The sequence below is a fragment of the Ctenopharyngodon idella genome, chromosome 24, assembly GCF_019924925.1.
Source record: "Ctenopharyngodon idella isolate HZGC_01 chromosome 24, HZGC01, whole genome shotgun sequence".
In the NCBI taxonomy this organism is placed as follows: Eukaryota; Metazoa; Chordata; class Actinopteri; order Cypriniformes; family Xenocyprididae; genus Ctenopharyngodon; species Ctenopharyngodon idella.
The window spans coordinates 25,799,292-25,816,626 of NC_067243.1; the positions used below are offsets into that span (position 1 = coordinate 25,799,292).

A 17,335-nucleotide genomic window follows, 5' to 3' on the forward strand; every position below is an offset into this window, starting at 1 on the left:
CCAATTCAGCACGGATCATTTTAGCCAAAGGAGTGCCTATGAATTGATAGGATATATTTATGTACAATAGCCTATAACTTGTTGAATATTTTCATCTCTACTAACATTAAACATATTAATTAAAGATCGCACCTCTTTATCATACTTTAATGTAGCCTAATTGCTAAGATTTCATGTTCAGCAATTACCTACCCCATTCTATGTATTCAACTTATTACCCAGATACTTTTCACATTAGTAAATAACTGAACACTAGCTTTGAGTAATATTTCCAAAACGTGAAAATCCGGTGGCTCGCCGGCATTATTTGGTAATGTTACGCCAAAACAATGCGTAAAATGCATTTTGTTTTTATGCTCCATGACTTCTCCTGCCATCTGGCCCAATTTGACATCAGTCCTTGTTATGGAACCTTATCTATATCAAACATGTTACTTAAAAAGCTCAATGAGTTGAAGAGAGAAATTTCTCCCTGAATTAGCAAACCTGCTAACATTGCAGCTACTGTATACAAACTACGCTAATGCATGTTTGCATTCTTAGGTTTTAGGAGTGTGTGTGTTTACCTTGGCATGTGTTGTCAAGTAGGATGGTTTGACATAATTTTTCGATCCTGGAATGGTGTTCCTATCAACCAATCAGACTTGGGAATTGCTGGAATTTGCAATTGATTATGCTAGCAATCAATAATTTCCCTGTAATTTGATGTGAAGTAACTGAGTAAAGATCATAAATGGAGTTATTTTTGTTTCGCAGGAATGTTGCTCCGGACAAAAGATACTGAGCTATAAACGTCTCAGGTTACTTCAAAAAAACATACAGTATAATGCATTACCAAATCAATCTAGATGAATTTGTACAAAATGTATTTAGAATTACATAAACAGGATACTAAAGCTGGTTGTGAAATTAGATCCAAATGTTTCTTTATATGTCAGGCCAGAAGACCTTTGAGCCAAGTATAGTTTCGCAATTCATCAGTAAATGCATCCAGTTATGTTGTTAAAAGCACATATTAAATTCTGTCACATGTATTATGTTATTTTAAAGTTTCCGTTTGTTTCCATGTAAGTTTCTTGAGACGAAAGATGAACTTCTGTGTAGTGTTACATAATACAATGATAGAATTCACCTCTAGTGACACCACTCTACAGCACGTTTAGACATGCCTAAATATACAACATATGCTATGCACTGGTTGAGGGGCGTGATTAATTTCTATGTGCAGTAAAGCATAAACCTGAAGATTTACAAGATTCACACACTCATCAAACCAGCTGAGCACAATAGACAGGTTGTAATCTCACAGGCGCCCTTCTAGATCTCCTGATAGCATTGGCTGCTTCACTCCTGTGTGCTGTGTAGAAATGGAGGAAATTGTAGAAGGCTGCCTGGGCTTTCTATACGATCTACTCATGGTAATATGTGTTGGGCAACTGCTTCTGCGTGTTGCTCAAGGCCAGTCAGTGAGGTGGTTGGTGCTGTTTGTGGTTTCCGGAGTGATGTTGAGCTGTTTCGTCCATTCAAGTGTTCTTAAAGTGGGGCTTGTGAGTGTGCTGTGTAGTGTGATCTACTATGTAGGGAGAGAAGAGGTAATGTTGCCTACCCTGGACAAGGCGGTACTGATCACAGGTAAGACACCATCCTGTTTGCTCTCAAATTCTGTTTATGTACATTTGTATATATAATGAAGGTCAGCATATATTAATGTATTCACAGTATAGTGTAGTAGGGTATCCCTTATGAAACCCTTCGAGAACAAGGTCATATTTCACCACCAAATCAAATGTTAGAAATAAGAAACTAAAACTTGCACTAAGAAATTGAGACTGTTTTTAGGACCATTGTGATTTTTTGCATTTGTGACATTGTTTTTATGACAATTAAGCACATTTCCTCCCATATTCTCATTTTTGTAGTAAAACAATACAGTAAAATAAATAAATAAATCTCATTCTCATAATGTATCTAGATTTACTTATGTATATATATATGTAACATTACTGTAATGCTGTAGCTCATTTTCATTACTGTAATTTGAAAAGAATGTTTATTTTGAATTTAATTTTAAAAACATCTACACATCATTATTTCAATTTACATCAGTAAAATCAATTAAATGATACTGTAATATAGTAAAAAAAATGTGATTTTTGCCATACAGTATTGAGAATTTAGGGGTAAATGTTCTTAATTGTCATGAAAATATGTCTGACAATGTCTTTTCATCCCTTTAAAATTTGGGATGAAATGTAAACATTTAACCTAGTAGGAAACAGTTTTTGTCTGATGTCCTAGTGAACTTTGCACTTTGAACTTAACTTCACTGGTTCCCATAAGACCATAAATCACTGCTGCATTCTTGTGATGTCACTTAACATAGATTAAAATGATAAACATACATGAATTGCCGCATGATTATGTGGCAGCTAACCACTATTACCCACAATGCAATGGAATATTGGAATGCTGGTGTGATTGTGTAAGGAATTGAGATTGTGTATGTTGCATAGGTTGTGATTCGGGTTTTGGTCATGATCTGGCCAGGTTTTTGGACAGTGCTGGGATGAAGGTGTTTGCAGGGGTTCTGGATGAACTCAGTCCTGGAGCTCTGAAGCTGAAGAAAGCTGCATCTCCAAACCTCACCGTCCTACAGTTAGACGTCACCAACAGCAGCCAGATCACACAGGCACATCAGTACATCAGGAGCCAAACAGGCAAAGCAGGTAAGAACAGAACTGCTAAATGTGGCGTTGACATCTGATCTTATTGGTAGTATTTTATAAAGCAAGCATCCTTATTACTAATACTCATGATCACTTGAGGTCTTTTGATTTGGGCCAGTAAGCAGACACTTAGAACAGGGGTTCTCAACTCTGGCCCTCAACGTCCACTTTCCTGCAGAGTTTAGCTCCAACCCTAATCAAACACACCTGACCATAGAGTGCAAAATAGATGGACAGCGCATCTCTGCTTCCTTCCACTCTAGAACAATTAAGCCAAAATACCCCAGTAACCTTCATTGCTGATTACGTCGTTCAGAGGCTGAATGTACGCAGTAGTGGAGCCGTGGTATCACGCTGCATCCACACGGGGCATCGGCGTCAACGCTTGGCTGGTGTCATAGTGACAACAGCCAATCACATTACTTTTCAGTGTAGCATGAATGCAATTGGCTAGCGTCCGCACTAGGGTATTTGCATAAGGCATGACGCTTGCATTGACGTTTGAAAAGTTGAGAAATTTTCAACTTCTGCCATGAGCAACGCAACAGAAATTCATTTCGGCAATGCATTACGTCACCGATTCAAAGTAAATGAGAAGCGTTAACGTTGATGCCCCGTGTGAATGCACCATTAAGGTCCCACCCACACTCCCGCTCCCGCAGACTCAATCATGACATTACACCCCCTTTTTATAGCATCAAAACACTAACTAAAACCTAACTTACTGGGAAAATGAACACTTGAACATTCGTCTACGTAATAAGAACTACCTAAAATGACAGAAACTATCTTTGGATTTAAATGTTAAAAGTTTTAAGTGTAATTGGATTACTTAGTTTGGCTTGTGTCCCATTTGATTATACGGAGAGGGTGGGGTTTATGACCTATACTGCAGCCAGCCACCAGGGGATGATATAAATGCTTCAGCTTCACTTTTCAGGACTTGTGCGGCACATTTGCATCTGACCAATCTAAGCAAGGTCTTCAGGATTACTAGAATGTTTCAGGCAGGTAAGTTTGATTGGAGCAGGGTTGGAGCTAAACTCTGCAGAAAAGTGTGCCTTGAGGGCGAGAGTTGAGAAACCCTGACCAAGAACACCACAGCCACCACGTAGCAACCATTCAGAATACCCTTGAACAGGGGTGGGCAGCTCTGGTCCTCAAGATCAATTTCCTGCTGAGTTTATAGTGCGTTCCTTGGATGTGGGAAAGTCCTAGTCCCCAGTTGGAACTTTTAACTGGAACACTCCCTTAAATTGGAGTTTGGCTGGGAAACTGGGGGAAGTGCAACAATCCCGACTTCAGAATCCACTATGGCTTCTCAGCACAACAAAGGTTTGCCTGGATGCGTCCATCTTGGTTTTCTAATCCATGTACTGGGATGCGGTCGACAGGTGTAACATCATTCCCAGCTCCGACATCGCTCCTTTGAGGTAAATGGAACACAGCATTAGCTCTAGCTGTAATCAAACACACCTGAACAAGCTAATCACAGTCCTCAGGATTACTAGAGTTTGATCAGGGTTGGAGCTAAAAAGTGCGTTCACGCCATGTCACAATTACCATAATGATTCTGAACTGTAAAAAGCCTTCACGTGCTTGTAATTACAACGTGTAAACTGGTAATTTTCGGAGAGTTATGACTTGTACCACCTGACCACTGCAGATTTAAGGTGTGTTCGACTTGAAGAGGTGCTGTGCAGACAGATCGATGTATGACATCATAGTACTGCGAGAGTGATTCGAAAGCATTCGGAGCTTAATTTATGGCAGAACGCGGCAAAACTCTGCAGAAAAGTGGATCTTGATGGCCAGAGTTGCCCAGCCGTGCCTTAGAAACTACATCGCAACCACTCAGAAGTTAGAACATCCAAAAAAACACCAATAGCACCTTAGCAGCAGCACAGCAACCACCTAAAACACCCAGCAACCACTTAGCAACACCCTAGCAACCATCTAGAACATTCTAACAATCGCACAGCAACCAGCCAGAACACTCACTTGGAAACTGACTACTTGGCAACATCATAGCAATATCCAACTTCCAGAACACTCTAGCTATCATATACTGTAGCAGCTTCCTAGAACACCCTAGTAACCGCTTAGCAATGCTATAGCAGCCAACCAGAAGACCTTAGCAACCACCAGCAACATCTTAGCAACAATCAAGAATACCCTAGAAACCATATAGCATCTATCCAGAACACATACTTAGCATCTTCCTAGTAACCTAAGAACACTCAAGCAACAGCATAGCATAGACACAGAAAACCATATGCAACCACTTAGCAACATCCTAGCAATCACCCAGAACAACCTAGTAACCACTTAACAACCTAAAATCACCTAGAACATCATATTAACTGCATAGCCACCCAGAACATTTTAAAAACTGCATAGCAACTACAGAAAAATCCTAAAAACCACCAAGAACACCTTAGTGACCGCATAGCAACCACAAAGAACACCCTAGCTGCGGCATAACAACCCCCCAGAACACCGAAGCGACCTTTTAGCAACATCCTTGCAACTACCCAAAACGACCACTTTGCTACATTCTAGAAACTATCCAGAACACCCTAGCAACCACTTAGCAACAACCTAGCAATCACATAGAACACACTAGTGACCACTTAATAACACCAAAAAACACCCTAGTTACTGCAAAGCAACCCCCTAGAGCACTTTAGAAACCACATAGTAGATCACAAGGCTTTAAAACCCAAAATATCCACATAGCAACATACCACTCAAGTTAGCGACCACATAGCAATTCCCTGGTGACCTCTCAGATCTCGCTAGCATAGTGCTAATAAGTTTTACTAACACTCACAAAGAAATGTTACTGTTTAAAGTTGAGTGTATAGAGACAAGTGCGTTATTATTTTTCATTACTCGTTTCTTGTGGGCAGGACTCTGGGCACTAGTGAACAATGCAGGAGTGCTGGGATACGTGTGTGATGGAGAAATTCTGCCAATTAAAATGTATAAAAAATTCTTAGATGTGAATTTCATTGGTAGTGTGGAGATAACACAAGTCTTTCTGCCTCTGATACGACAATCAAAAGGAAGAATAATCAGCATATCCAGTATGGGAGGTAAACTTGCATTATTTTTGGAATACTAACTCAAGTTACTCAACAGTCTCTCACAAAACATATAGCATAAACCAATTAAAGGTGTCTAAAATACCAATTCGCTTCAACGGCTTTGAAATCAATCACATCATTGGTTTCCTTCAGGAGAAGTTCCACTTCCTGGGTTTGCAGGCTATGGTGCATCTAAGGCAGCGATGATCATGTACAATGGAACAATCAGACAAGAACTCTCACGCTGGGGAGTCAGAGTCATCATCATTCAACCTGGAGCTTTCAAAACAAGTGAGAACTAAGGCCCGTTCACACCATGAACCATAACTACAAAGACTATAATGATATTAGAGTCCACACCAATGATCAATCACATTCTATTTATTATAAGTGATATTTTCGTCATCTGTTGCTTTAAATGCTTGTGCTGGAGTCAAATGGATTCTGATTGGCTGTCAAGTGTTTTTTATCATTCATCAGATGGAAGAAAATTGTCCTAAAATGAATTCCAACCATATTGTTACTGTGTCATTATCATTATATACATGGTGTGGACTTCACTATTCTCGAAGAATTAGAACATTAAAGCTATAGTTATAGCTACTGTCAAAGTTTTTGTCTATGGTGTGAACAGCTCTTAAAGGGATAGTTTACCCAAAAATAAAAATTATCCCATGATTTACTCACCCACAAGCCATCCTAGGTGTATATGACTATCTTCTTTCAGACGAACACAATCAGATATATATTTAAAAATATTCTTAGTCATAGAGGCGGCACTTCTAGACTCCAGCTGCCCACACTGAGAGAAGCTGAGCCTCGCATCGCTGTGTGATCGAATCGCACTTTTCAGTGCGCCCGCTCCCTCATCTCCTTATCCTCTCGAGCCGAGGTGAAAGAAGCAGAGCCACCAGCCTGAGCAGTGAAGATCAGCGCCCCTCATCTGCTGCGAGTCGCATGATATCATTTGGCGGGTCTAACATCGAATTGAATTCAATGTCTCTAGCAGCTTCTGAAAGTGGTGAGTGGGCGAACTCCAGTGATGACTCCACCCCTCCGCTGCTTAAAAAGACTGATGATGTGCGGCCCCATGTGGACTCAGAGCTCATACGAGTCGTCAATAAACCTGATGGCGGCAGCTTCCTCAGTAGTTCCACTTGGCCTGCTCCATATGTGTCCACTTCAGCATTGGTTAAAAGGCCGTGTCCCACCTCATTGCACATGGGCCGACACTCTCTAGGGGTGACCCACCGCTGTGTCAGCGGTTCCTTGGAAGTCTTCCCACCTTTATCAGAGCGGGATAATGCTGGGCTCTGTTTCCAGAAGGAAAGTGGTCATGACAGACTCCTCCAAAATAGGTTGGGGCGCCCTGTGTGACGGCAGAATAGCCTTCACTCATGGGTGACTCCCTTGATGAATTTGGCACATTAACCGTCTAGAGATGTTGGCGGTAATCTTGGCCTTCAAGGAGTTCTGGACAGAACTCAGAGGTCATCATGTCCTGGTCTGCTCGGACAACAGGACGGTGGTTGCCTTCATAAACAACCAAGGTATCAAGTCTCGCCCTCTACACAGACTGCCAAGTTGTCTTCTCCTATGGGCACAGAAGAACCTCAGCTCATTGAGGTTGGTTCACGTGCCAGGCTACTTGAATGTAGGAGTGGACATGCTTTCACGTGGTGGACCGCCGCCGGGGGAATGGAGACTCAACCCCCAGATGATGGTCAAGTCAAGTCAAGTCACCTTTATTTATATAGCGCTTTTTACAATGTAGATTGTGTCAAAGCAGCTTTACATTGATAACTGGTACATTATTTGGCTGCACAGCAGCTCTTAAAGAATAGTGTCAATGCAGGCAGATCAAAGCACTGTTGAATATCAAATGTCAAGTGTCCCCAACTAAGCAAGTCAGAGGCGACAGCGGCAAGGAACCCAAACTTCATCAGGTGACATCAGGTGGCAGACAAGTGGCAAATTGGTGTTAAAATGGAGAAAAAAACCTTGGGAGAAACCACGCTTAGTCGGGGGGCCAGTTCTCCTCTGGCCAACAGTGCTTTGTTACAATTCAGGTTGCTATCATAAGTCCAATAGGATCGCAACATTAAAAGTATTTATTCCAGTCCCATCCAATTGAGGATCGTATTGAGGATCACGCCGGTATGGACGGTTGTTGAGGAACTGTGTCATGGCTGTCGTGTCGATGAGGCCCTCACAGTGGATGATCTAGTTGACTCAATCTCTGCTGATATGTCAGGGCTGCGTTGTGGTCGTGTCAAGGTGCAGGTCCTTGGTCTTACCTGGATACGGCCCGGATCCGGTTGACTACGGTGAACCTCGGGATAAACAGAAAGACTAATATTAGCGTAGATGGCATTCTTCTTCTGATGTAACAAGTACATCAGGTGTTATAGGAAGTGTTCCCGGCTCCGGCTGACCTAATTTATGCAGCCTAATAATCCTTTAATCCGGATTTGAAAATATAAATTGGTAATGTGTTATGTGTATGCCAGGTTAAAGAGATGCGTTTTTAGTCTAGATTTAAACTGACAGAGTGTGTCTGCTTCCCGAACAATGCTAGGAAGATTGTTCCAGAGTTTAGGTGCCAAATAGGAGAAGGATCTACCACCTGCAGTTGATTTTGATATTCTAGGTATTATCAGCTGGCCTGAATTCTGAGATTGCAATAGACGTGAAGGACTATAATGAATTAGGAGCTCGCTCAGGTACTGGGGAGCTAAACCATTTAGTGCTTTGTAAGTAATTAGCAAGATTTTAAAATCTATACAATGTTAAACAGGAAGCCAATGCAGTGTTGAGAGAACTGGGCTAATATGGTCATACTTCCTGGTTCTAGTAAGAACTCTAGCTGCTGCATTTTGTACGAGCTGTAGTTTATTTATCAGGCGAGCAGAACAACCACCCAGTAGAGCGTTACAGTAATCTAGCCTTGAGGTCATGAACGCATGAACTAACTGTTCTGCATTTTTCATTGAGAGCATATGTCGTAGTTTAGATATATTTTTAAGATGGAAGAATGCGGTTTTACAGACGCTAGTAACATGGCCTTCAAATGAAAGATTGGTATCAAAGAGCACACCCAGGTTCCTAACTGACGACGAAGACTTAACAGAGCAGCCATCAAGTATTCTAGGTTATTACGTGAAGAAGTTTTTGGTCCAAAAATTAGAATCTCTGTTTTTTCTGAATTTAGTAGTAGGAAATTACTGGTCATCCAATTTTTTTATATCAGCTATGCATTCCGTTAATTTTGTGAATTGGTAAGTTTCGTCAGGGCACGAAGAAATATAGAGCTGAGTATCATCAGCGTAACAGTGAAAACTAACGCCATGCTTCCTAATGATATCTCCCAAGGGTAGCATGTACAGAGTGAACAGCAACGGTCCAAGTACTGAGCCTTGTGGTACTCCATATTGAACTTGTGATCGATATGACATGTCTTCGTTTACTACTACAAACTGATAACGGTCAGATAAGTATGATTTGAACCATGACAATGCAATTCCACTAATGCCAACATAATTTTCGAGTCTATTTAAAAGAATATTGTGATCAATAGTGTCAAATGCAGCACTAAGATCCAGTAACACAAATAGAGAGATACAACCACAATCTGACGATAAGAGCAAATCATTAGTAACTCTAATGAGAGCAGTCTTTTACTGGTCCTTTACTGTCCGAGGAAAGGTTATGTGCCAAAAGTGCGTTGTAACCCGTTCAGAACGCAGGTGATAGCGCTGCTAGCTCTTCCGCTCATGGAACATGAACAGGCACCTCATCGACCTCATCCTCAGAGTTTATACTGAGCGCTCTGGCCAGTTTCGGCAATCAGAGCAGCTGTTTGTCAGCTTCAGAGGTCACACTAAAGGGCTGTCGGTTTGGAAGCAAAGACTTTCCAGATGGATTGTGGATGCGATAACGCTGACTTACAAGTCCCCTTAGGAGTGAGGGCCCACTCCACTAGAGGTATGGCCTCCTCTTGGGCTTGGTCCATCAGAATCTCTATTGCAGATATCTTTGTGGTGTCTGGCTGGTCTTCGCCATCCACTTTCATCAGATTTTACTACCTGGACATGCCTGCTCTTCAAGCAAAGGTGTTGTCAGTCTAAAAATACTTACGTATTATGTAGCAGGCTCCGACTGCGGTCTGAGACTCTCTTTATACAGCCGATCGAGGGGCTTTCGAATCAAGCACCTGCAAGTTGTCAGCTCACAGAGAAACTTCCATTCTGTGCTTGTAGCACGGCGCTATTGGATTAAAGTAGTAGTACGCCATGACATAGTGTAGAACATCATGGCATTGTGTACTACATCGCGGAAGTTAATGCTTTTTGGACATCCGTCAAATGCATATGGATATCGTGCCGGAAGCTCGTTATTTTACTTTATAAAGTTTTAAATAAGGATATTTGTCTCACACAAACGCATCGATTCGCTTCAGAAGGCCTTTATTAACCCCATAGAGTCGTATGGATTAATTTTTAGGATGGCTTGAGGGTGAGTAAATTATTGAATAATTTTCACACAATGCGAGTGAACCATATTGAAAGGGAATGCTATGGTTACTCATGTAACCCTGGTTTCCTGACATAATGGGAACAACCATTGCATAGCTTGCCTTGCTACTACACTGCCCAGCAAGTCATGCTAGGTGCTCCTCAGTCGAAAGATTCTGACTGAGGGTGTTTCTGTATGACTTGGGCAGTCACCCCACCCTTTCTGGCGGGCTGAAACACCATTTGTCTGTGCAGTTGCACAGACGTGAACCAATCAGGCTTCAGGATTCGGAGAAAACAGGAGTTTTCCTCATAAGCATCAGTGAAACTATGTCAGTAACCATAGTGTTTTCTTAACGGAAATAGAATGTTAGTTTTTGGTTTGTAAAACGTTATTCTAACATTCCCAGAATGTTCCCTTACTCTCTTTATTCTGGTATCATTACCCTGGCACCATACATAATTAAAACACTATTTATGTAAAACCATTATGAGTACAGCCTTCATCTAAGTAGGTGCAATTGGGTTTTTGTAGAGTCCTTATGCGAGTGGTGTACACTCGCATGAGGACTCTACAAAAACACAAACGCACCTACTGTATGCACCTTTAAAGGAACTCTCTACTTTTTTTTTTTTTTAAAATAGGCTCATTTTCCAACTCCCCTAGAGTTAAACAGTTGAGTTTTACCGTTTTCAAATCCATTCAGCCGATCTCCGGGTCTGGCGGTACCACTTTTAGCATAGCTTAGCATAGTTCATTGAATCTGATTAGACCGTTAGCATCTTGCTCAAAAATGACCAAAGAGTTTTGATATTTTTCCTATTTAAAACTTGACTCTTCTGTAGTTACATTGTGTACTAAGACTAAGACGGAAAATAAAAAGTTGTGATTTTCTAGGCCGATATGGCTAGGAACTATACTCTCATTCCGGCGTAATAATCAAGGAACTTTGCTGCCGTACCATGGGTGCAGCAGGCGCAATGATATTACGCAGCGCCTGTGACCCCCTGCTTGCACAGGGAGCGTGCCTTGCAACCATGGAGACATTTGTGAGAGACGCTGCGTAATATCATTGCGCCTGCTGCACCCATGGTACGGCAGCAAAGTTCCTTGATTATAGTTCCTAGCCATATCGGCCTAGAAAATCGCAACTTTTTATTTTCCGTCGGTCTTAGTACACAATGTAACTACAGAAGAGTCAAGTTTTAAATAGGAAAAATATCAAAACTCTTTGGTCATTTTTGAGCGAGATGCTAACGGGCTAATCAGATTCAATGAACTATGCTAAGCTATGCTAAAAGTGGTACCGCCGGACCCGGAGATTGGCTGAATGGATTCGAAAACAGTAAAACTCAACTGTTTAACTTTAAGGGAGTTGGAAAATGAGCCTATTTTCAAAAAAAGTGGAGTGTTCCTTTAAATGAATAGTTCTTCCATTTCTGTCATTATTTATTCACCTGCAATGTTATTTTTGTATTCCTGGGGAATTTTTTTGGAGTGAAATATTACCCACTTATATTGACAGGTTTTGTAAGCAGTTTTAACAACTAATTTTGTCATCTACACTGATTTTCCAGATATTTTTGGCAGCAGAGAGCAGTGGAATTGTGCTCAGGAGGACATCCTCAGTGGTTTGTCTCAGGAAGTGATGACGTCTTACGGAGAAGAATACATCTGCTCAATGCAGCAGAGGCTGGTCAACATGTTTTCAGCATCAAGCTCGGACACAGGGCTGTTTCTGGAGGATTTAAAGCATGCAATACTGTCCCCGAGACCAAAACACTTCTATTACCCAGGGGCCGCAGCATGGGCTCTTCCCTTACTCTACAGACACTGTCCCACCTCACTGTCTGACAGAATCCTCTCACAAATCTTTATGACTGGTGACGCCCAACCAGCAGAACTTAGAGTTCTGGAATTGTGATTCTGTTTGGTGATGCACTTCACATTTACATACCTCATTTTTGTAAACAATTTAGGCAAGCAAATACTACAGCACCAGAGGCCATTTTTAAAGTCTAGCATGGTGCTGCGAAAAATTGTTGTAACGAATTTTTGCAAGTGAAATCCAGCCATTTCAGTAAGTATCCAAGAAATCATGAAATCCAAGCAAAATCCAGTCATTCCGACAGCTATCCAAGTCATCACGTCAGGACGAAATATTTTCCAAAACAGATTTCACAACAGGTACAATTTGGTCACTTGGATTCTCCATGTTGCTCAACAGAAAGCTGCTAGGTTTGAAAGTAACTACAATCGTTATACTACTGAAAACAAACCTTTTTTGCCTGTGAAAGTTTGTCAAAATTTCACAAATGTGACTGCACCTTCATGGGTTATTTTCTACTATAAATTCACCACTGAGATCTCAACCATTTTTAAAGAATTAGTCATCACATCCTGGTCAGGTTTTTACAATTTTTAGGATGGTACATTTAATTGTGAAAAAAAATATTATATATCATGTCTTAGGATGTTCAAACAAATCCATACACTAGTACCTTTTCCATAAAAAATATGATCTTTTAACAATGCATTTGTTGTCACTTAACAGATATTTTAAAAAAAAAAAAAAAAAAAAATATCTTTAAAAAAGTTGTCCATTGAATAAAACAAAAAAACATTTACAACATTTCTCAGTCCTGAGGCTTCATGAACGCCCTTTTGGGTTGATTATCAACAACATTGCAGTTGACGTCCTCTTCTTTCTTAGCAATGGCGGAGCGATCTCGTTTCTTGGCAAACTTTTTTCTCATGCTCCCAACCAAGCTTTCATATCTGAAAGAAAAAAATAAATGTCTTTCGCTCACAAAATCTGGACTGAATATTACAGACATCTCCTGTAGTATGACATCACATTTTCCTCTCACCTTCTAGCCATCTCTTCATCTGTAATATCGGTTTCCATTCTGCTCACAGTGTCGTCCTCATCTCCATCCTCCTCCTCCTCTTTGTGTGTGTTCATTAGTAACATTAATTTCTAGAAGAAATCAGTTTTGTGGTAAATAAACAACGTTCAATGTTATTTAGATAAAATTTGTTTGTTTTACATACAATGAATATTTCAGATTCCTAATCAAATAACCAAATTTGAGACATTTATTGGTTAAACATTAACAAAATTACATTTTTGAGCAAGTACATTAAAAAAAAATGGCACACAACATGATACAATGAAAAATAAGATGATCAAATAAGTTATTTATCATCAATTCAGGAAAAATTCGAAATGGAAACAAACTTGTGGTCTCACACTTCCATAAAAGTTCACAAAATTTGTACCTCAACATCAGGATTGAAGCCTCTGAATGACATTCTGCCATAAACCAAATCCTCACAGGGAATGTAACTTCTCTCCTCAATGATGTGGTTTCTGGTCAAAATAAAAGCTCCCAGTTATTTTTTATTCAGATACAGATCTTGATTATACGATTCATTTAATTTCAGAAGCAGAGTTTAATAAATAAAGACGGCATTAACACATCAAATATGTAGGATAAGGAATTTGGTTGCTTAGGTCACATTTAACATTACAAAAATACATGTCATCTTCAAATTTTTTCTCAGAACTAAGGCTATGTTCACACTGTCAGTTCAAATCTGATTATTTGTGTATCCGATTGGAATCTGATCTAAAATTATTGTCATACATTGTGTATCGCAACTGTTTAGATCTGATTTGTGTGTCCATGCCACTATTTCGTTTTCCAGAAGATCTGCTTTGGTTTCTAAGGCAATGACGTTGCGTTGGTGGGCATTTGGCAAAAACAACAACCGCAGCATGGAGGGGTTTGCAGTACAGATGTTGTCTCATTATGAGATACTAATTCACAATTATGAGAAAGTCAAAATTATGACAAAAAAATAAGCCATAAATGGCACAATTCATCATGTCATAATCATGGCTTTTTATCTCATAATTTGTACTTTGTCATAATTTTGACTTAACATTATTACCTTTTGTCACAATTTCGAGATTTTTAACTCATAACTAAGACTTAGTATCTCAAAATATTGACTTTTATTCTCATAATTATAATTTACCAAAGCATGTTTTTTTTCTTATGTGGTGGAAATGGGCTTCCATAGACATTTGTCACACAATGACGTTTAGACATTAAAGGGATAGTTCACCCAAAAATGAAAATTACCCCATGATTTACTCACCCTCAAGCCATCCTAGGTGTATATGACTTTCTTCTTTCAGACGAATACAATCGGAGTTATACTAAATAATGTCCAGGCTAATCCATGCTTTATAATGGGAGTGGATGGTGCCCCAAATTCTAAAGACAGAAAAAATGCACTGATCCATTATAAAAGAAGTCCACACGGCTCCGGGGGCTTAATAAAGGCCTTCTGAAGCGAAGCGATGCGTTTGTGTAAGAAAAATATCCATATTTAAAACTTTATAAACTCTAATCTCTAACTTCCGCTAGCTGTCGTACGCGTGTTCACGAGAGAGTGGCGTTCCAGCTTGTGATGTAAGACGCATGCGCAGCCTAAGCTCCGGTGAGAATATGCTAGTCTCGCGAGAACCAAGAGAACCAAGTTGTGTACAGCAAAGGAAATCCACGTAAAGAAGCGAATTATTTGAGCTATACTCTACATTTTGTTAGTGTTAAAATGCTGATTTCTTGTGAATATCCGGGTTGCTTCAACAAAGCTAAAGTCTTGAGAATACGTGCGCCAACATCAAGGGGAGATGCAGAGCGCTGTGCGTGACTGGCTGCCGCTTCAAACCTGGATTGTTTGTTTGTATGTTTTGCTGCACTGATCGGATTACTGCTTTATTTGTATTTCTATATCACCATCGGATTACTCCAATTCTAACTGTTGGTGCTTTGGACTTGATTGTTGACTGCAATTTTTACTGCCTGCAAGTTCTGTCATCGGGCTGCTGCGAGCTCTCTACCCTGTTGCGTCTTCCATCACTTTCGGCTCATCAGATGGGTGAGTTACCGCTCTCTCTATCAGTTGCGCGGTTTGTTTACTGCTTGCTATCTGGGTGTGTTGTCTCCCTCTTAGCCTGCTGTTTTTGGTGATGTGACTTCCAGGGTTTGGCTAATGTGGTTTTCGCTAGTGATTGGCATTTACTCCAATATAAACATGCCTCGTTTTTCAGTTTGTTTTGCTGCTGCAGCCTCCTCCATCTCACGGAGTTCCTGGTCGGTATACTCCAGTTCAAACAAATATGGCTGGGCAAAAAACAAAGTCTTCTCTTGGCTTATATCGAAATCCTTCAACATTTTTCTTAAGAAATCCTAGTTTTGTACTTTTAATTCGTGACCGGTATTTTGTTTTGCTCTCTCCTCTGCACTTCCGTGTTCGTCACCGGAGCTCACACTGACCATGCGTCCTACGTCATAAGCTGGGACGCCACTCTCTCGTGAATGCGCGTATGACAGTTAGTGGAAGCTAGAGATTACAGTTTATAAAGTTTGAAATATGGATATTTTTCTTACACAAACACATTACTTTGCTTCAGAAGGCCTTTATTAACTCCCAGAGCCATGTGGACTTCTTTTATAATGGATGAGTGCATTTTTTTCTGTCTTTAGAATTTGGGGCACCATCCACTCCCATTATAAAGCATGGATTAGCCTGAACATTATTTAATATAACTCTGATTATATTTGTCTGAAAGAAGAATGTCATATACACCTAGGGTGGCTTGAGGGTGAGTAAATCATGGGGTAATTTTCATTTTTGGGTGAACTATCCCTTTAAATGTGACTTAAGATTCGAAATACTTTATACTGAGGTCAGTATATGAGTGAAATGTCAGTGAGGTCTCACTCACTCTTTGGCCTTGAGCTCTGGCAGGTCCAGGAACCAGTGATCATCACTGATGATTCTCTTCTCCTCCTCGTCCAGCTGTTTTCTCGCCTCTGCATCTAACCCTCTCTGCATGAACTACAGACACACAGACAGCTGTTATCAGACTCAGTTCACTGCAGCACGTGACTGATCTACAACACAGTGCGTTCAGATACACCACGAGACTCAAAACAAAACCCCAACATGAAGACGTTTTGCTACAGTTTCAATCAAAAGCTCGTCACCGAATAACTGGATTTTCTGAATACCATAATTATGTTAGGGCCGATTCTGATGTAGTCAGAGCTTCTTACCTTCATTCGCAGGAGATTTTTAGACAGTTTCGCTGCACCATCTTTCGCCATTTCAGACAAGAACTAAACTGCACGTTTTAATGTGAACGAATATAAAGTGCTATTCTATCAATTATGTATCACATGGGCAACATGACTGTATGTAGCACAAGACGCTGAAATAAATACGAGACCACATGCCATGAAGTCTGCGCAAGCGCTGTAGCAAAATGTGCAAGGCTCGATTAGTCGCACAACAAAGATCGATTGACAATAATTGCAGTTGTATCATTTATATTACAAATATAATAGTATAATAATGTTTTTTATTTAATAATAGTTTAATCATTTATAATATGATTTAGTTTAAAACTATTTACAATACATAATTTTAATTAAGGTATCGATTATTCATGTCTGAGGAGCTCTATTTCCAGTGATACTAAATTGTTAACTTACTAAAAAGTTGGCAACACCTGATTTTCCTTCTCAAAATGCATGACTAAACACTTTCTTGTATATTTCATCACAGTGAGGATTTTTTTTGGTAAGTTAAACAGATGTTGTTGTTTACAAATCGCCTTTGTGTAACACAGTTGTACAGTTAAATGTTGTCATATGACAGCTCTGTACAAGAACAGAATTGCAATGTATTTTCTTATTTGGGATTTCCATAGATGGAGGTATCAACTATATTATTTCAGTTTTTTATTTTTGTATTTGTAGTAATATAATTGTATTTATTGCTTTCATAATATATTCAAATATTGATACTGAAATGTTTGTTTTTTCCCCTCATTACCACAGCGCCATTTTATTTGTTTATCTCACTATCAATAGTGCCACCAGGTTTTTGACATACAGTAATACCATGGTATTCTTTAAAGTACCT

General features: G+C 40.0%; 2 protein-coding genes across 4 annotated transcripts; one reads left to right on the forward strand and one right to left on the reverse strand.

Annotated features, from left to right (window-relative positions):
- Positions 1–1,241: 1,241 nt before the first annotated feature.
- hsd17b2 (hydroxysteroid (17-beta) dehydrogenase 2) lies at positions 1,242–12,962 on the forward strand. Of its 3 annotated transcripts, XM_051883842.1 has the most exons (5): positions 1,247–1,632; positions 2,514–2,726; positions 5,639–5,824; positions 5,969–6,106; positions 11,908–12,962. In XM_051883842.1, exons 1-5 carry the CDS (start codon positions 1,368–1,370, stop codon positions 12,252–12,254), a joined length of 1,149 nt encoding a protein of 382 aa, XP_051739802.1. In that variant the 5' UTR covers positions 1,247–1,367; the 3' UTR covers positions 12,255–12,962. The 3 variants fall into 3 exon arrangements, with proteins under 3 accessions (XP_051739805.1, XP_051739803.1, XP_051739802.1); XM_051883845.1 differs by lacking the exon at positions 11,908–12,962 and having other exon boundaries at positions 1,242–1,632; positions 5,748–5,824; positions 5,969–6,038; XM_051883843.1 differs by lacking the exons at positions 5,639–5,824; positions 5,969–6,106 and having other exon boundaries at positions 1,243–1,632.
- On the reverse strand, positions 12,735–16,682 carry mphosph6 (M-phase phosphoprotein 6). Its single transcript, XM_051883848.1, has 5 exons — positions 16,465–16,682; positions 16,134–16,246; positions 13,613–13,703; positions 13,201–13,310; positions 12,735–13,108 (listed from the first exon to the last, which is right to left on the reverse strand). The coding sequence occupies exons 1-5, from the start codon at positions 16,513–16,515 to the stop codon at positions 12,967–12,969; spliced, it is 507 nt and encodes a 168-aa protein (XP_051739808.1). The 5' UTR covers positions 16,516–16,682; the 3' UTR covers positions 12,735–12,966.
- Positions 16,683–17,335: the final 653 nt, after the last annotated feature.